We start from the raw sequence: 20,060 nt of genomic DNA on the forward strand, positions 1-20,060 counted from the left end.
CAAAAAGTATCCGTAAATAAAGACGTTCGATATTCACATTTTATATGATTATTTTTTGGCAAAAAGTTCGTTACAAAAAGTATCCGTAAATAAAGGCGTTCGATATGCACATTTTATGAGAATATTTTTTTGGCAAAAAGTTCGTTACTAGAATTATTCGTAAATAAAGGCGTTTGATATGCATATTTAATAAGAATATTTTTTTGGCAAAAAGTTCGTTACTAGAATTATTCGTAAATAAAGGCGTTCGATATGCACATTTTATAAGAATATTTTTTTGCAAAAAGTTCCTTGCAAGAATTATTCATAAATAAATGCATTAAATATGCACGTCACCTGAGCGACAGCACGCCCTGCAGGTCTTCAAGTGGCACCAGCGAGCGCAGGATGGCGCGGGCGCGCAGGCTGTCGTTCTTGCCCTGGGCGATAAGTTGCGCCTCGGGGGCGCAACGCCCCATCAGGTCGACGAGTGTGCAGTAGAAGCCTAGGATGGCGGCCCCTGTGTCGATGTAGTCCACGTCATCCTCGCCTGCTGGCATCGGGTGCTCCATCACACCCTCCGCCTCCGCGCCCATGCGCTGCATGGCTATTCTTTCCGACATCTGTGCGGATGATTGAAGTATAGCAGAGAGGAAAATGGATGGGTAATATTGTCCAAATATTTTTGTCCCATATTGCTCCTGTTCATATTGTCCAATTTTTTTTATTGTCGTATAAGATTACGTATACAAGGTCAAAAAGTCAAAAAGTGCATCGCTATTCTGTCATGTCCCACTCATTGCTCTGAGTGTAATTTAGGATTTAGTGCCAACAAAGTTTTTGTGTGAAAGTTTTAGAACAAAATTTCTGGAATTAAAAATAAAACAAGAAAAAATATTTATCAAGCATCACAAGCTTGTGATTTTAAATGTACAAGATCTGGAAAAAAGATCTACACGGCAGGAATAACAGAAAATACAGAGATGACGTCGCACTGGAATGCAGCATGAATTATAAACTTTTTCATAGTGGTAACTGGACTATAGTCATCTTCGGGCAATGAGCATAGTGAATATAGTCGCTAATTCAGCTCAAATTTAGAGCGCGTAATTCAGCCTAAATTTCAGCACAAATTTAGAGCGCGTATTGCAGCTCAAATTCAGAGTGAATGATTCAGCTCAAATTCAGAGCACGTAATTCAGCTCAAATTCGGAGCGCGTAATTCAGCACAAATTCAGAGAGCGTAATTGAGCTCAAAATAAGTGCCCCCCTGTCAAAATTTTCGTGCCGATTAAGGTCGTTTTAGAGGAACTATATTCGGCTTAGGGGTGAATCAGGAGCAAGTCGGCCACGTAGGGTGTTTTGCTTCTATTTACCAGCCTCTTTTGGAAGTCAATTGCCCGGTAGGCCAAATCTGCGTAATATACNAGATGGCCCCCAGGAGGCACCCGCGGAGTCGCTGGAGTGTATCTATATGTCTAATGTATCTAATACATGTTAATGTATATGAAACGTATATAAAATATTATAAATCATAATATATATAAAATGTTGTGAATAATAATGTACATAATTTTCTTGAATGACTCATGAGAAATGACAGGCAAGATTCACCCACCGAGTCACTGGAGTGTATCATGTCCCTGCCGGCGCCGCCGTCGCTGCTCTCGTACTCGATGCACCACTTGAGGGCGAGGAGCGCCTTAAGAGCCTGGCTCACCGGCTCCCTGTAGCGCTCACACTCCTGAGGGAGGGATAGTGGCATGGTACAGGTCCTGACAAATATGCCGTGAAAAATATGCTTTGACAAAATCTAGTACGATTAAATAGGTCAAAAATATTAAATGAAACAGTAAAATTTGTAACCAGTAAAAAATATGTTTGAAGAAAATAAACAAGGATAAGCTGTTGAAAATAGGGTTATTTCCGGCTATACAAAAAAAAAAAAAATAATAAACAATGGCGTATTTCAGCATTTGACTCATAATCAGACAACACGCCTTAGTCCTGGAAACATATGATATAGTTTACTTAGATAACAATATCATTAAGAAAATCAATTTAAAAGTGTTGAGCGCATTGGGTGGCTCAATAACGCAGTGATGGATGGCTATCAGAGAACAAGATATCCGAGATCATTTATTGAAAATCCTTAGTAAAATGATCCTTTAAAAGCATTAGTCACAAGTATGACTGAACGTACATAATCGGAAGGCATGCCGTTAGGCGTGCTGATTGATCAACGCACGTTATTGTGGGTGTGATAGCTTGGATTATTTATTTAAAACCTTTAATAAGATTATACTTTAAATACACTAATCGTATTGATCGCTGAACGCACGTAATCTGGGAGAAGGCCGTAGCGCTGGATAAATTTTATCAGTTGTTAAAACTCTCAATAAGATGATCCTTTGCAAGCATTTATCGTAATGGATCGCTCAATGCACCTAATCAGAGAATTGGATACCTTAAATCATTCATTTAATGCAACTCCACGTGCTTTTGACAAAATTTGCAATCGCACGTAATCAGAGCACGTAATCAGAGAGCATGCCGTATAGGGCTTCAGTCTGGGTTTCTAATTAAACAACGCACGTATTCGCGCGCTTCATACCTAAGGTTATTTATACAAAAATTAATAATATGATCATTCAAAAGCATTAATCGTAATTGATCACTGAACGCACGTAATCAGAGAGCATGCCGTAGGGCTTGAGCCTGGGGTGTTTCCTCTCCTCGTCGTTGCGTGTCTCCGCGTAGGTCCAGCCGTTCTCCTGCTTACGCGCGGCCCACGCGTCGTGGTAGTGCTCGCTGAACTTGTGCACCAGGTCTGTGATGTCCTGGTCCAGCTCCACGCTGGGGGATATTTGTATAGAAATTGTTTATAATATAGCTCATCGCAATATTTATTTATGGAATTGCAATTATTGGTCAGGTCCAGCTCCATATTTATATATTAACCGCTTATAATTTAGCTCTTCGTAATACTTATTAATGGAATTGCAAATTATCGGTCCAGGTCCAGCTCCATGTTTATATATTAACCGTTTATAATATAGCTCTTCGTAATATTTATTCGTGGAATTACAATTATTGGTCCAGGTCAGCTCCACACTGAGGGGCAATTGCATATGAACTTTGGAATGTAATTTTTTCTCATTTTTTCTGTAGCTCCACAATTTAATTGATCTCGTATCAGCTCAATGTTGTGAGCTCATTAAAAACTGACCAAACAAAGCTTAATTAGTTCTGAAGTTTAATTCAAGTTATTAATTACTCAAGTTGACACCGAGAAGACACCTGAAGGTGGATTGCTGAAGTCTGACTGACTGGAGTCACAATTTCATCATTAATTGGAACAACAAAGATTTTGGTTGATGTGGAGGGTTGGAGGGTTGAGTATTACGGAGGCGGGTGACCCACTTAGACATGTCTTATTGCGGTAGAGGGTTCAACGTTACGGAGGCGAGTGACACACTTAGACATGTCTTATTGCGGTAAAGGGTTCAACATTACGGAGGCGGGTGACACACTTAGATATGTCTTATTGCGGTAGAGGGTTCAACTTTACGTTGGGGGTTGACCCACTTTGAGATGTCGATGGGCAGGGGGTTGTAGGGACCCTCTGCGGTAGAGGACGTGTTGTAGAGCTCGTCCTCGTAGCCGGTGGTGAGGGAGTAGTCGGGCGGCAGAGCACAACCGATGGCAGACAAACACGGCAACGCCTGCGTGAACATCACAAAATTAAATAAAATAAAACAAACGGCGAACGCAGGGAAACGTGTTCAGGTCAGCTGCACGATGATGCCAGTAGGGCCAGCCATCGAATCTACTGAACAATTACAGACTAAATAAGGCATAGATAGATTAATCTTCACCATCTGCTGTGCTTAGTGAACTACGAGTATTAAGTCAGCGCTTAGCAATATCAATAAAGAGCGAAATTCTACACGGATAAATATGTACGGTTCTAACCATAAAAATGAACTTATTTCAAGTGAATACAGCAGACATTAAACAGTATGAAATAGAGCATATCAAACCCTAAAATGAAAATTCAGAGCCAGTTTCGTTCAAAAGAGCAGTTTATGATACGAGTTAACGGTTTCAAAATACGTTAATACGAGGCATACAAACCTTGCCGAAGAGCTCAGGGTCATACTCCATCTTGGAGAGCGACTGGAAGATGTTGGTGAAGAGCATCATGGTGAGACGCTTCTCCTCCTCCGTGGCGGTACCCGGCGTCGCTGCTGAGGCACCATAGTATTTGCCGCACCTCTCATAGTGCAGCGTCAGCAGCTGTAACAGAAACTCCGTATCTTTAGGGCTGCAATAAATAATAATAAGCTCAAATAGGATTACACTTTGAACCGGTAAGAAGAAGTCCGTTGAGGCACCGTAGTATTTGCCGCATCTCTCATAGTACAGCGTCAGCAGCTGTAAGAGCAAGAAACTCCGTATATATAGGGTTGCAATAAATAATAATAAACTCCAATAGGGTTACATTTTGGACCGCTAAGAAGAAGTCCGTGGGGGCAACAAAGTATTTGTTGTTAGAAGATGCAATAGAAATAAACCTTGAGAAATGTTACAATTGGTCAGATTGAAAGAAGTTCGAGTGATGCTGTGATACTTTCCGTCTATCACAGCAACATCAGTTGTAGAAAATGCTTCGTTTAATGAAGCATGACACTGTTATTATACCAAGAGATTATATTATCGTTATTATCATACAATATTATAAAATATGATATCAAATTATGGGTCTAACCCTGAGCGCGACTGTGGTGTACTCTGAGAGCTTCGACACGTCGATGGTGAGCTTACGCAGCAGCGGCAGCAACATGGCGGGCTGCATCTCGCGGGTCAGAGCCACAAGGAAGTCTGACACCATCTCCCGCTGACCCTTCGTCAGGATCTGAAGCCATATAAGGACAGAGAAGTTTAAAGTGACAAGCTTCGTCAAAATATGAAGCCACAGGTAAAAAAAAATTCAAAATGCCGCATAAGGCCTCCAAATATAAGATCAAAATGCCGTATAAGGCAAGTATTCAGAGGATGACGTATATTCAAATTAAAATGTTTAGTTTGTCTATTAACTTTTGTTTAAAAAAATGTCACAATAACATTAGAGGTGAAGCTCACAAAATAAAACTAAAACCCTAAGAACAACTTACCAGGGACTCATATTTTCAAAAAAATAGTTACGAGTCCCTATCTAAAAGCCAATCGTCTTTTCAGCCAATCACTAACGGCTGTCATAGCTAAATAAATCAATCACAGACGAGAAATTGGCCGCTTCGTGTATTTAAGATTTGACTGTATGGCCCCAGACCATTAATTATTGCTGAATCAAGCAACGTTGTGACTAATCAAGCTCATCGTAAAAAATTTAGAAGAAAAATAAGAAGGGCACAAGGCTGTTACATGACGTAACTTATACTTTAATAACACATTAAAAAAAAGATCCAACTGATGTACCAATAGTTAATAGCTAATACTAATGTACATACTAATGCATGTAATGTAAATAGTAACGTACAAACTCGTTAAGTGCTGTAAAAATACAATGAATAATAAAAAACACATTAAGAATAAGACTCGGATAGCGAGCGTGACCTTGCACTTGGAGAGCCTATAGACGGTGTGCAGGGTGGCGTCCAAGAGAGGAGCGTTACTCTCCGCGTCAGCGTAGAAGCTCGAGCGCTTGATGAGAGCAGGCAGGATGGAGTTGCCGATGTAGCGGTTCAGGGCCAACGCCATCTCAGACTCGGTGCCATCAGCCTGGGCAAAAATTATTTTTTATTTTTATCTATTATAATTATTATTACTATATCTAACAAATGATTATATTAATAATGATTTTATTATTTATTCATTTCTTGCATGCTAAGATGTTTCTCCAGACTGGGCAAAAATTATTACTTATTACAAGACTTCTCTTTAACTTCACTTCTTGTTTGTTTGTCTGTCTGTCTGTCTGTCTGTCTGTCTGCTACAAATCTTATAATCGATATTTAACACACTTCTACCTGTCCAATCGATCTGAAATTTTGCACACTTGCGTAAAGTTGGAGACAATGCATGAATCAATATACAGAATAAATAATTTTATAAATTATAATTTTTTTTCATTATTAAAAAAAATAAAAAATAATTTCGTCTGCTACAAATCTTATAATCCATATATGACACCATTTGACCTGTCCAATTGATCTGAAATTTTGCACAATTGCATAAGTTCAGAGACAATGCATGAATCAATTGACAGAATAAATAATTTTGAAAATTTACAAAATATTGATATCTTAAAAAAATGTTGATAAATAATTTTTTTTTAATATTTGAAAATAAAATTAGAAATTCATTGTACATGTGTAACATCCAAGACATTGGATTGCTCAGAAGTATTGTCTTTAAAAATTAATTTTTAAACGCATATTATTTTCTATTATAATCATCTAATGTATAATATATTTAAGTCTCCTATCGTTTGATCGTGTTCACAAGCAGAAATTGCTTGTGTTCAGTTCAAGACTATAGTAATATACCCGGTAATTTTCAATTTATTCTAGAGAATAATATATTTAAGTTTCCTATCGTTTGAGCGCGTGAAATAGAAGATATCGCTTGTGTTCAGTTTAAGATTATATTATTAAGCTCAGTAATTTTTTATATTCTAAGGTATAATATATTTAAGTTTCCTAACGTTTGATCGTGTTCACAAGCAGAAATTGCTTGTGTTCAGTTGAAGATTATAGTAATATGCCCGGTAATATTTTATTTATTCTAGGGTATAATATATTTAAGTCTCCTATCGTTTGATCGCGTTAACTAGAAGAAGTCGTTTAATTGTGTTCAGTTTAAGATTATAGTAATAAGCTCATTAACTTTTTTTAAATTCTAAGATATAATATATATAAGTCTCCTATCGTTTGATCGTTTTCACAAGCAGAAATTGCTTGTGTTCAGTTCAAGACTTTAACAGTAACTAGCTTAGAAGACTTCTCTTTAACTTTCATTCTTGTCTGTCTGTCTGCTACAAATCTTGTAATCGATATTTAACACACTTCTACCTGACCCAATCGATCTGAAATTTGGCATACTTGCATAAAGGTGGAGACAATGCATGATTCAATTGACAGAATAAATAATTTTATAAAAAAAACACTTTTTTCATTATTAAAAAAGTACAAAATAATTTCGTCTGCTACATATCTTATAATCCATATATGACACAATTTGACCTGTCCAATTGATCTGAAATTTTGCACAATTGCAAAGTCAGAGACAATGCATGAATCAATTGACAGAATGAATAATTTTGAAAATTTACAAAATTTTGATATCTTAAAAAAATGTTGATATATAATTTTTTTCAATATTTGAAAATAAAATTAGAAATTCATTGTACATGTGTAACATCGAAGACACTGGATTGTTCAGAAGTGCTGTCCTTAAAATGTAATTTTTAAACGCATATTATTTTTATCTATTATAATTATTATTACTATATCTAACAAATGATTATATTAATAATGTTTTTATTATTTATTTCTTGCATGCTAACATGTTTCTCCAGACTGGTAAAAAATTATTGCATATTTTTATCTTTTATTGTTATTTATACTATATGTAACAAATGATAATATCAATAATGTTCTTATTATTTATTTATTCTTTGTATGTTATTATGTTTCTCCAGACTGGTCAGAAATTATTGTTTTTTATCTATTATTATTACATATAATTATTAAATCTAACAAATAACAATATCAATAATGTTTTTATTATTTATTTATTATTTTTATGTTTTTATGTTTCTCTCGACTTCAGTGGGGAAATAGGAGATTGATAAAGGGTTTGAACTATAGATAGAAAGTCTAAACAATATAATTTTAAACGAACTGATTCGGTTCCAATAAGATTACTTATGAATTTCGATCTTCTACCATCCGTATGCAATACATCAAAGAAAATATTTACGACCATATTTAATATGAAATAAAAATAAAGTTAAATAGCTGCTTCAAACAGCCAAAGAATAACTAAGTGGGTGAAAAAAATGAGAACAGAAATATTAATAAGGTTACTGAATGAGATTGATTTATGCTAAGTTATCTGAATATAGCTGAAGACAAACGAACTTTTTCGAGTAGCGTCGCCGCCCTGAGGTCCATGAGGAAAGCTTCCTCGAGGAGCTTGAAGAAGAGCTCCTTGTCCTCCATGCCGTAGACGCGCTCCAGGAAGAGGACGACGCTCTGCTTGTGTGAGGGCACGAGACCCGAGGGCATGTCGCTTCCGCCGTCCGACGAGTTCGAGAGGGAAAACCTGAGAAAATATTTTTCATTTGTGCCAAAATTTTCAGAATCATTCGCTAGGAAACGCTTCCGTAATTGTAATTATCAGCAAGTAATGACATTAGTTATCAGATCTATTGACGCTTAACGATCTTTTCATAAGAATGATTTGTTGGCAAAAAGTTCGTTAAAAAAATTATCTGTAAATAAAGGCGTTCGATATGCACATTTTATAAGAATATTTTTTGGCAAACAGTTCGTTACAAGAATTATTCGTAAATAAAGGCGCTAAATATGCACGTCACCTGAGCGACAGCACGCCCTGCAGGTCTTCAAGTGGCACTAGCGAGCGCAGGGCGTAAAGATTTTTCTTATAAGAATGATTCGGTAATAAAAAGTTCGTTACAACAATTATTCGTAAATAAAGGCGCTAAATATGCACGTCACCTGAGCGACAGCACGCCCTGCAGGTCTTCAAGTGATACCAGCGAGCGCAGGGCGTAAAGATTTTTCTTATACGAATGATTCGTTAATAAAAGTTCATTACGAAAATTATTCGTAAATAAAGGCGCTAAATATGCACGTCACCTGAGCGACAGCACGCCCTGCAGGTCTTCAAGTGGTACCAGCGAGCGCAGGGCGTAAAGATTTTTCTTATAAGAACGATTCGTTGGAAAAAACTTCGTTACAAAATTATTCGTAAATAAAGGCATTAACTATGCACGTCACCTGAGCGACAGCACGCCCTGCAGGTCTTCAAGTGGCACCAGCGAGCGCAGGATGGCGCGGGCGCGCAGGCTGTCGTTCTTGCCCTGGGCGATAAGTTGCGCCTCGGGGGCACAACGCCCCATCAGGTCGACGAGTGTGCAGTAGAAGCTGAGGATGGCGGCCCCTGTGTCGATGTAGTCCACGTCATCCTCGCCTGCTGGCATCGGGTGCTCCATCACACCCTCCGCCTCCGCGCCCATGCGCTGCATGGCTATTCTTTCCGACATCTGTGCGGATTATTGAAGTATAGCAGAGAGGGAAATGGATGGGTTACATTGTACATATAGTTTCTGTTCAATATTGATCCTGTTCATATTGTTCAATAGTTTTTATTGTCATACGCTCAACACTAAAACGCCCTCTTTCCACAGCAACATGGGTTAGGATTACGTATACAAGGTCAACAAGTGCATCGCTATTCGGCCATGTCCCACTCATTCCTCTGAGTGTAATTTAGGATTTAGTGCCAACGGAGCTCTTGTGTGGAAGTTTTATAACAGAATGTATGGAATTTTTCTAAAAAAAAACAACTGAAAAAAATATTTATTGAGCATCACAAGCTTGTGAGATTAAATGTACAAGATCTGGAAAAAAGATCTAAACGGCAGGAATAACAGAAAATACAGAGATGACGTCGCACTCGAATGCAGCATGGACTATAAACTTTTTCATAGTATATAGAAACGGGACTATATTCTTCTTCGGTCTCGTAATGCTATAAGCAATGAGAATAGTGAATACAGTCTCTAATTTTGCTCAAATTCAGAGCGAGCAATTCAGCTCGAATTCAGTACGTGTAAATCAGTTCAAAGTTCAGTTAAAATTCAGAGAATTCGTCATTCAGTTGAAATTTCAGCTCAAATTCAGAGAGAGTAATTCAGCTTAAATCCAGAGGGCATAATTCAGCTCTCAAGAAGCTCCCTCACCTTGTTGGCGTCGACGATGGCGCACAGGAGGCCCTCTCCCTCGCCTCGCAGGGCGGGCCCAAGGCACTCGGGTTTCCTGATCAGCAGACGGATCACCAGGTTCGCGTTCTCCTCCACGCTCTCGCCTGCACACGAACAACCCGTTTAAGGAACTGAACAAAGTGTCGACGTAAGTTTATGTAAACATAATTGATCAGGCATTTACCGTTGAATCAATTTTGTGACACTAAAGGACTCATTAAGCAACTCCAAAACTCATTAAAACTCCTGCAACGAAGCGGCCGTCATTAATTGTGTACGAGTTTAACATCGGTTTTGTTTGAGTCCGATGATGAGAGTAGTTGCTTTATTTCGGCTAAATCCCGAACCGGCGTAATCAACTTTTTAAATAAATCATGTGTAGATTAAAGCAAGAGTCATTTACTATCTACAAGATTGCGCTCATGAACCTGTATATAGTCTTCTCTTGAATGCCTCCAGAGTGAAATCGTAGCTTCTCTGTTAAGAGGATGAATCGCTTTGGTCCCGCCATGGAAATGAAATATTCTTTCCGCATATATTGGAACTTGACCACAGCTCTTTTGTGTAATGGGTGTATCTCTCTTCCCCCATTATAGTATGTCACAATTATGAAAGTATCATTTAGAATTTAGGAAATCAAAATCAAATGTATTGTACTGACTTTATCAACAGTATTCAGATCTCTTACAAAGCTGGGACGTGTGTAGCGACACAGCGCATTTCAGCGCGAGGTGCTCATTGAAATGGAGTGCTACATTTTGACATTTCCGCTTTTATTTCAGCCGAAGTAATGTTAACACGGTTTGATGTTTGTTTGGGAAATTATTGGATGTTAGATAAAATATCATTGTATGGCGTGAAAATATTTCATTCTATTGAGGATATAGGAAGAATCGGATGAAAAAAAATTGATCCAAATTGAAAAATTGAACAATTATACCTCGCGTGATAATTGTATGCTGTGTGGATACTACTTTCGGCAATTGTGTATTATTGTGTATGCTGCGTGGGTTAATTGTGTGGTGGCAGGAATAATGCGTGTTTTGATTGTATTGTGGTGGCAAAACTGCGTGTATAGATGATTTTAAGTGGCATGAAAAAGGTGCATTTTTTGTAGGCGCTGGTAATACCAATGCTGTTCCTAATTACTAAAGATCCACGTACACCCCTATTTGTGTTAGCATTGGGGATCTGATGAAATGCGGTACAGATTAAACGATAAATGAAAATAGCGGCCATTTTTGTCCGGTGCCGAATGGCGATCTAAATCACCAAATCGATAACAGTATAAAAAATGTTACAAAATTGAATGCGTTCACAGACACAGAACAGACGCGGCGGGTAATGAAGCAGGACAAGTATAAGGGAAATTTGATTGCTATTTCATCGACAAAAGTAGGTATTATGCTTCGCAAGGACGAGCGAGAAATAGAGAGCTAACAACAACTAACTACTACGAATTCAAGTCTAAACATGCTACGGTCATTGGTATAAAGATGCAATTAAATGCAGACTAAATACTGGACATAGAGATAAGAAGGCTGAAAGCGTGCCGATGCACAGTGATTACGGAATTGTTGATTTTGTTAAGCTAATCTCATGCATGCAACGAAGTAATCTACTATAAATTCTTAATATGATTGAAATGAGCGATATAGACATATGGGGTTCATACGAAATGGATAATATGCGACTACAACACACAGTTAACTGCCAATAGTGTTCAGGTCGGCTAAAAATGAAGCATTAATTGTCATAGAACTACTAAAATTATCTGTAGAAATTAGCTACGACTGACGGCAAAGTCAGAAATTTCTGAAAGAGGTATTGCCGTTATACTAGAGGATTACACATTTCTGTGAGAGGTGTAGATAGTTCAGCGAGAGGTGTAGACATTTCTGTGTCTGTGAGAGGTGTAGACATTTCTATGTCTGTGAGAGGTGTAGATATTTCTGTGTCTGTGAGAGGTGTAGGCATTTTTGTGTCAGTGAGAGGTGTAGATAGTTCTTTGATAGGTGATGAAAGTTCTGTGCGAGGTGTAAATAGTTTTGAGAAAGAGCGAAAGAGAATTCCATAACAGGAAAAGAGAGTTTAAAGAAAGGGAAAAATCCTCCGCGACAGGGGAAGAGAGTTCACAAGGAGAAAAAGATAATTTTTCGGGAAGAAAATTAGATCGCAAGAATGAACTGTAGCTTGTCTAGCAAATAACAGATTTAAATAGAGAATAGCAGTTCTGCCACAAGAAAAATTATTAAACGGAAGTGAAAAATAGTGCTGCTGGAAGAAAATGTCTCGCGAGCGTGGCAGACAGTTGAGCAATAGAAAGGATACAAAGAACAATCGACGACTGCTTTAAAAGTTGCACCAACGCAGTTTCATGCTATACAAACTTGAAATCGCACATCATGGATAGATATTGACAAATTTACAAAAAGCTTCATCCAGAATTTCGTGACCTGAAGGAAAACAGGTCACACCTCAACGTTTGGTGAGAAAATGTAAGCATATAAGCGATCAAGTTTCGTGCACGGGGCGAACGACATTAATTAACACGACGACGGTTTCAGCATAGGGTAAGATTAGGGTAGATATTTTAACCGCAATAAAATTGTTAACGAAGTCAAGGCCGGGGCACATCGATCCGTGAAAACGTAAACAAGACATTTGAGGAGCTTGAAACATCATTAAATTTTAAAGCAATGCAAGACAAAAGATAGAGATATATGTGGTTGTTTTCGAAGGCTAATGCAAGATACCTTGCACTTCTTGATCTCTGCTCAGACCTGCGGGCAGAAGCAGGGACCAGTTCGAGGGAAAGTGAGGGAAAATTTGGAGGAAAAGTGAGGGGTAAACGAGGGGAAAATGAGCGGAAAGTGAGGGTACAATGAGGGAAAGTACGAGGAAAGTAAGTGAAAAAATAAGAAGAAAGTAAAAGGAAAGGGAGGTGTCTGTGAGGGTAAATTGAGGGGAAAGTTATAGGAAAAGTGAAGAGAAGGTTATATAGGAAAAGTGAGGGGAAACTCAATGAAAAGTAATTGAAAAGTGAGGGGAGCAATAATGGAGGAGCCAGAGTGGAGGAGAATGCGGACGAAATAAGAGGATCAAATGGAAACTCAGAAGGGCTGAATGTAAGGAAAAATAGGAGGGCCGAAGAAGAGAAGAATGAAACACAAATGAAATGAAAGGCGGGAGAATAAATAAACTGAGATAATAAGACAAACAGAAGATAATTGAACCGAAGACAAAAGGCAACTGCGATTAAGACTGAAGAGAAGGAACAAGCGAAGCGAATGAAGGAAGAGGAAACAAAGAAGAATATCGTAACGAGTGAAGAGGAGATTTGAGCATGAAATGACCATAAGAAATACAGCACCATTTTGGGAAATAAATTATAGTTTAGGCTCGAATGCGCTAAAAAAATGAAAGGCGCTAGTCTATTGAGTTTGCGTTACAATTGAAATTGTCACTATCTAATATGAGAATTGTTAAAAGAAATTGTCACTATTTATTATAATAACAACTGTCAAAAGAAACTATCGTCGTATATGAATTCGTTTAGCTACAGAAGACAAATGCACACTATAGAAGTGTAACAATAATAATAGTACTGATTAATTAAGAAGTGCAGCAATAATAATAGTACTGATTAATTACTGATGCAGACTAGTCTAGCAGTGAGTGGATGAGACTGAAATAAGTGCAAGTTTATGTCATAAGAAGTAACCTTTTAGAAATAAAAATCGCTCATATGGAAGTTAAACAGGGGTGCGTGAAAGCAATGATTCACTAATTGATTCGGGGCAAATGCTTCACAATGCCGTGAAAGTAATGATTCACAATGATTCACGGCTTGATTCGGGGCCAGAAATGATTCATATATTATCGACTCATTGACAGGATTTATTTATAAATAATTGACTAAAGGACGGGAATGATTTACAAATGAGTGATTCATTGTAAATGATTTAGAATTAATTTACTCAAGAGCTGGAAGGATTCACAAATGATTGACTCCCGAATGGTTAATTTGTGTCCAGGAATGATTATTAATTGATTGACCACGAATGATAGACGGCATAAAAATACTTCATAATCATTGCAATGTAAAAGAAGGGGAATGATGAATTGATATGCACACGGAAATTAATTGGGGTGAGCTTATCGTTCATCGGAAAAAAGCTTATGGGCTCCAGGAGGAAATTAATTGAATTTGAGGGATAAATAAAATATTAATTTTATCGATATAATCGAAAAAAAAATTTTATTTGAATTGGAGACTGTTTGAATTCTTTGAATGGGGATTTTATTTTCATTTTATTTATTTTGTACACATTAACAGAATAAAACAAATTTTGAGATGCAGAGGAAGAAAAATGCTACTAGTTTATTTTAGCATTAGTCTAATCAGTATACAGGAGTAATTTATTAAAAAATTAATTCTGTGTTATTGCCTCTTAATCGCTAAGAAGATTGAAGTCTAATGTTTATTAATGATAATAAAATAAAATTACTTTTGTGAAAAATTGTGAAAAAAAACAACTGCGGACTCAGAAGCCACGTAGAGAGCATTAATTAACAAAATTAATTAATTAAGAGAGCATTAATTACAGCGAACAGTGAACAAAATTTTTAATTTGAATTGACAACAATAACATTATGATGAATACACTTCGTGGTACGTAGTATTAATTTCCTTGATAACCTTTCACCCAGACGCAGAACCTGCGCCCCAGACGCAGAACCTGCGCCCCAGACACAGACCTGCTCCCCACACTCACCTCCCACCCAGACGCAGAACCTGCGCCCCACACTCACCTCCCACCCAGACGCAGAACCTGCGCCCCACACTCACCTCCCACCCAGACGCAGAACCTCAGGAAGTCGAGGTAGCGCTCGCCCTCTACAGGGTCCCAGCCGAGGTCGGGGTAGCCCTTTTCGACGAGTTCGCTGTTGCTCTGCAGGCCGCAGCGCGACAAGTACACCGCTATTTTTTCCAGGTGGTGCTCCCTGTTGGTGCATTTTCTGAATTATTCCCGTTGATTTTTTTAATTAATAACTAATTTTTTTTAATTAATGAATGAATATTACTTCCAGAACCACAGAAATGTATTGTTATATCCGCGTTAAAGGATTCAAGTCTTGGTCGCCAGTCCGTGGTCTTACTTGCTGACAGATATGAGAACGAGGTTTTGATTGAATGCATATTTAGAAGAATCAAAAATATTTTACCTAAGGTAACTATTTTATCTGAGGTAAGATCAAAATATTTTCCCCCAGATAAAATGAAAATATCCTACCTGAGGCAAATAAAAATATTTTACCTAAGGTTGAAATAAAAATTTGTGCCTCAGGTTAAATAAAAATTTTACTTTGTTTTATTTTTAAAAATTTTATTCAAAGTAAAAGCAAAGAAAATATACCTCACTCATTATTTAAATTTAACCCCATAACATAACTCCATTTACCTTCCCTTTTCCTTGTATTTTCCCTTCACTTTCCACTGACCTGAGGGCAAGGGCGAGCTCAGTGTTGTCCATGAGGGACGAGTAAGCGACGTCGAGGGGAGTGGTGCCTTGAAGTGAGGGTCGCGAGAGAAGAATGTTGCTGTTCTCCAGGAGGAAGGGAAGGTGGTCGAACATGGCCTTCTGGTTCTGGCGCGACGTGCGGCAGAAATAGCATAGGAACTTGCAGCAGGCAACCACCATCTCGTGCGATGTGTCCTGGTATGATAAATAATAAATTGAGGGACGTTTATTATTTATTGACTATTAATATTAATAAATATTGAATATCAAGTAATAATTAATATATTATTAATTAATATTCAATATTGAAGAATATTGAATATTAAGGTGAATATTAATAAATAAAATAAACATTCAATTTAGTAAATTTATAAAAGTATAGAAAATTAATCACGGGTCAAAAATCAAACCTGGCAAGTGATTAACCACTGAGAGAAAAGTGTTCAACAATAAACTTACTGGCTTATTTACTTTTTTTATTTTACTTAAAAGTTGATTAACTATCATTCTGAAAAATGAGTGAGTTCTAGTCTAAATAGCGATGCACGTTTAGCTCTTGTTTAAGTCATACAGACCCAGTTAGGCCTGGCGAAAAGGAGCATCATTGATACGTGCATGAAGTGTGTCGCTATTTGAAAAATTTGACCCATTAAATTATTTGAGTGAACATTGAAAACGAATCACAGTTTAGATATCAAATCACAGGAGAGTTGCGATAAAATTCGTACACGAAGCGGTATTTTTTATATTGTACCTAGAGTAATAAAAATAAACAATCGCAAATTGTCAAATAATGTTGTCTGGTCTCCATTGAACTCGATTAATATGTTAACCTCATACCTGTTCAGTGGCTGTGGTAATTACGTTGATTTAGTCGTTTCAGAATTAGTTGATTAACCGATAACTAGCTTTAACAAATGGTGTTGGGTTTGAACTAGACCCAATAGTTGGGTCTAAACTAGAAAAATACAATAATTTTACAACTACGCAGCGGCGGTAATAATTTCAGCTCGTCGTTTCTGAAATTAGTTAATTAAACAATAGCTTTCATAAATGAAGTTGGATCTTCGCCGAATTCGATAAATATGTAAATTTCACAATTGAGCAGAATCTGTAATAAATTCAGGTATGAGGGTTTAGTCGTTTCTGTACTAGTCAATTAACTGATTAATATATAAAATGCAATGGTAACTACAATTGTAGGTGCAATTGCTTCGATGGCGATAACTTTCAAATTCCAATCAGTATTGGGTGACACATCAATTTGCCATATTTAAAAAATCATTAACACTAACTGTGTAATTTCAACCGTATCAAGTACGATTGTATGGAATTATTGTAACAACAATTGTAGGTACGATTGCATCGATGACGTTATTTTAAAATTCCAATCAGTTTTGGACGGCACATTAATTTGTAAAAAAAATAAATAAAATCATCAATACTTACTGTATAATTTCAACGGTATCAAGTACGATTGTATGGAATTATTCATAAATATAGAGTACATCACAGTCCAGCAGCTATCTCAATCAATCGTCAGTTATGGAAAGATCGGGTTCCAAAGGCCGGATCCCTAGTGAATCAAGTCATGAAAAATACATGAATCGGCAACAGGCCATGGGCCTTTTTCTTCAGTGCCGACACTTCAATTATATTATATTCTTTCTTCAGTGCCGACACTTCTATTCTATTATATTATTTCTTCAGCGCCGACACTTCTATTCTATTCTATTCTTTCTTCAGTGCCGACACTTCTATTCTATTATATTATTTCTTCAGTGCCGACACTTCTATTCTAACTTAAGTTGACAGTGAGTTATGTCTCATCTCGTTACTTCAAGAATATATATTAACTGTATCGTATTCTTACTTTCCAAGTGACATTTATTCGAACAAATCGGCCTAGTCGATAGCGGACTTGAACGCAAAACTGCTATTTCGACAGCTCCTTCGTTGCAACGCAGTGTAGTCATATATTTGGCCTGAAATCCATCACGCTTGGCCCAAAATTTCATAGCATACTTAAGTAAGACCTATTCAACGCCTGACGTTACAAAATCGAAACCCATCATGCACAAAAATTACACAGTACGCTCAATCGATCGTTGTCAGATTTTTTTTCGCCTCGTCTTCATTTAGCGCGCTAAAAGCTAACTAGGTAACTTTCAGACGCCTTAATTTATCAAATTGGATCTGATTTTGATTACCATTTAAAAATCAAATCGTTTTATTCAAAAAAATCCGTTTGTTTTGTTTCTGCGAAAAATTAACGTGTTGAAGTTCTAGCACCTATATACATACACTGTGTCCCAAAATAAACGATACTCAAGTTTGAATGGCTGTAACTCAAAAAGTAATAGAGTTAAACAAATTTGGAAGGTCAGAATTTGTTCCCTATGTTTTTCTGCATCTTTTCACCAAAAGCCAGACAGATCGATGTAGCCATAAGCGTTTGATAGAACTTTCAGTGACATGTGCTAAAATCGTGCTTGCGCAAAGTTTTAGTTAGATCATTTTGCATAATCATTACGTTGTCTTGACATGTTTTCTTTCCGCTGTTTTATTTTTTGTATCTTTGGTGAGACAAAAACATGGCATCTTTGGTGAGAGGCAATCATGACAGTCTTTGGTGAGACACAATCATGGCAATCTTTGGTGAGACACAATCATGACAATCTTTGGTGAGACACAATCATGGCAATCTTTGGTGAGACACAAGAATGGCAATCTTTGGTGAGAGGCAATCATGACAATCTTTGGTGAGAAACAACAATCATGGCAATCTTTGGTGAGAGCAAATCATGGCAATCTTTGGTGAGAGACAATCATGGCAATCTTTGGTGAGACAAAAACATGGCAATCTTTGGTGAGAGACAATCATGGCAATCTTTGGTGAGAGGGAATTTCAAAACCAAAGATTGCCTCTCACCAAAGATTGCTTCTCACCAAAGATTGCCTTTCACCAAAGATTGCCATGATTGAGTCTTACCAAAGATTGTCATAATTGTCTCTCACCAAAGATTGTCATGATTGTTGTCTCTCACCAAAGATTGTCATGATTGCCTATCACCAAAGATTGCCATGATTGTGTCTCACCAAAGATTGCTATTCTTGTGTCTCACCAAAGATTGCCATGATTGTTTCTCACCAAAGATTGTCCTGATTGTTTCTCACCAAAGATTGCCATGATTGTGTCTCACAAAAGATTGTCATGATTGCCTCTCACCAAAGATTGCCATGTTTTTGTCTGACCAAAGATACAAAAAAAAACAGCGAAAAGAAAACATGTCAAGACAACGTAATGATTATGCAAAATGATCTTACTAAAACTTTGCCCAAGCACGATTTTAGCACATGTCACTGAAAGTTCTATCAAACGCTTATGGCTACATCGATCTGTCTGATTTTTGATGGAGAGATGCAGAAAAACATAGGGAACAAATCTTGACCTTCCAAAAATTTTTAACTCTATTACTTTTTGAGTTACAGCCATTCAAAGTTAAGTATCGTTTTTTTGGACACCCTGTATATGCGTCAAATCGGTTCCGATCGCAACGTAATCGACAACGTTGCAATTGTTTTTAAAATTGCCCATCAAGCGCAATGTTGAAATTCATTCGCTTTTCCATTAAACGTAATAAAGAGCAATGTTCCGCATTCATCTTGCACATTGAAGTGCAATATTTGAATTCAATCGCTCTTTTCTCTTCAAAACGATAAAATGATCAATCTCTGGGCAAAATTCATTAGCAATCGGAATGAGATGGTAATCTACACGTTTTCCCACAATAATAACTCCATCAGTTAAGAGCCGATTTTAGTGAAATGTAAAAAACAGGAAAATATTGCTCTATTGATATCAATTAAATTTCCCCGAGCATCGTGAATTATTTCTTAGTGTCTCTCAATTCATAGCCCATCTGCATGGAAGTCAATATATTGCCCTTGGCATTAATGTGGCGTTTTCAATCGTAATAGTTTTAGTCTGTGAGCCACATCGATTCTATTTATAGAATAAATTTTTTGGGGTTGATTCATTCGGCATAAATGATTTCTTCATTTTAATTTGACTGAATTTTTCTATTACCTCCTACGTCAATGTGTCATCATGAGCACGGTTAGCGACGTATTACTAAATGCGCGAATATAACTTATTTACATTAACTTTTGTTGTTATAGGATTCAGTCGTTGTTTTGTTTCAGTGAGTTCCTTTCACGTGTTTGAGTTTTTCTCCAAAAATCACAGTCTCTGTCATGTTCAGGTTAATTTGCAATTAAAATTAAACTTTTTCAAAAAACAATAATGGTAGCTAGCGTGCATTACGTTCAGTCAGTTTTGTTATTTTTTAGAAAGCGATTTCATGATTTTGGAATTCATTTGAAAAATGTTTAGGATTAAATCTGGATTAATGACACAAACTTATGCGGGCTCAACGGGGCAGGAAAAAGTTGACTTGCTTTTTCTCCCGTTTATTTCATTTACTTGAGTGACGTAAGCTGAGTGACGTAAGCTGAAAATAAGATTTAATATTAGTTAA

The 20,060-nt window shown here is 37.1% G+C and overlaps 1 protein-coding gene across 1 annotated transcript; it reads right to left on the reverse strand.

Moving 5' to 3' along the window:
• Positions 1 to 336: 336 nt before the first annotated feature.
• On the reverse strand, positions 337 to 15,710 carry LOC108675337 (ryanodine receptor; the record flags this gene model as incomplete). The annotated part of the gene is made up of 12 exons (XM_018163339.2): positions 15,500 to 15,710; positions 14,847 to 15,001; positions 9,974 to 10,098; positions 9,009 to 9,274; positions 8,127 to 8,310; positions 5,599 to 5,763; positions 4,751 to 4,897; positions 4,117 to 4,278; positions 3,568 to 3,704; positions 2,667 to 2,835; positions 1,598 to 1,723; positions 337 to 602 (listed from the first exon to the last, which is right to left on the reverse strand). Coding segments are annotated over exons 1-12 (2,102 nt in total), but the record flags the coding sequence as incomplete, so codon positions are not given.
• Between the last annotated feature and the right edge of the window lie 4,350 nt (positions 15,711 to 20,060).

This window comes from Hyalella azteca, unplaced genomic scaffold, assembly GCF_000764305.2.
Source record: "Hyalella azteca isolate HAZT.00-mixed unplaced genomic scaffold, Hazt_2.0.2 contig15669, whole genome shotgun sequence".
Lineage (NCBI taxonomy): Eukaryota > Metazoa > Arthropoda > Malacostraca > Amphipoda > Hyalellidae > Hyalella > Hyalella azteca.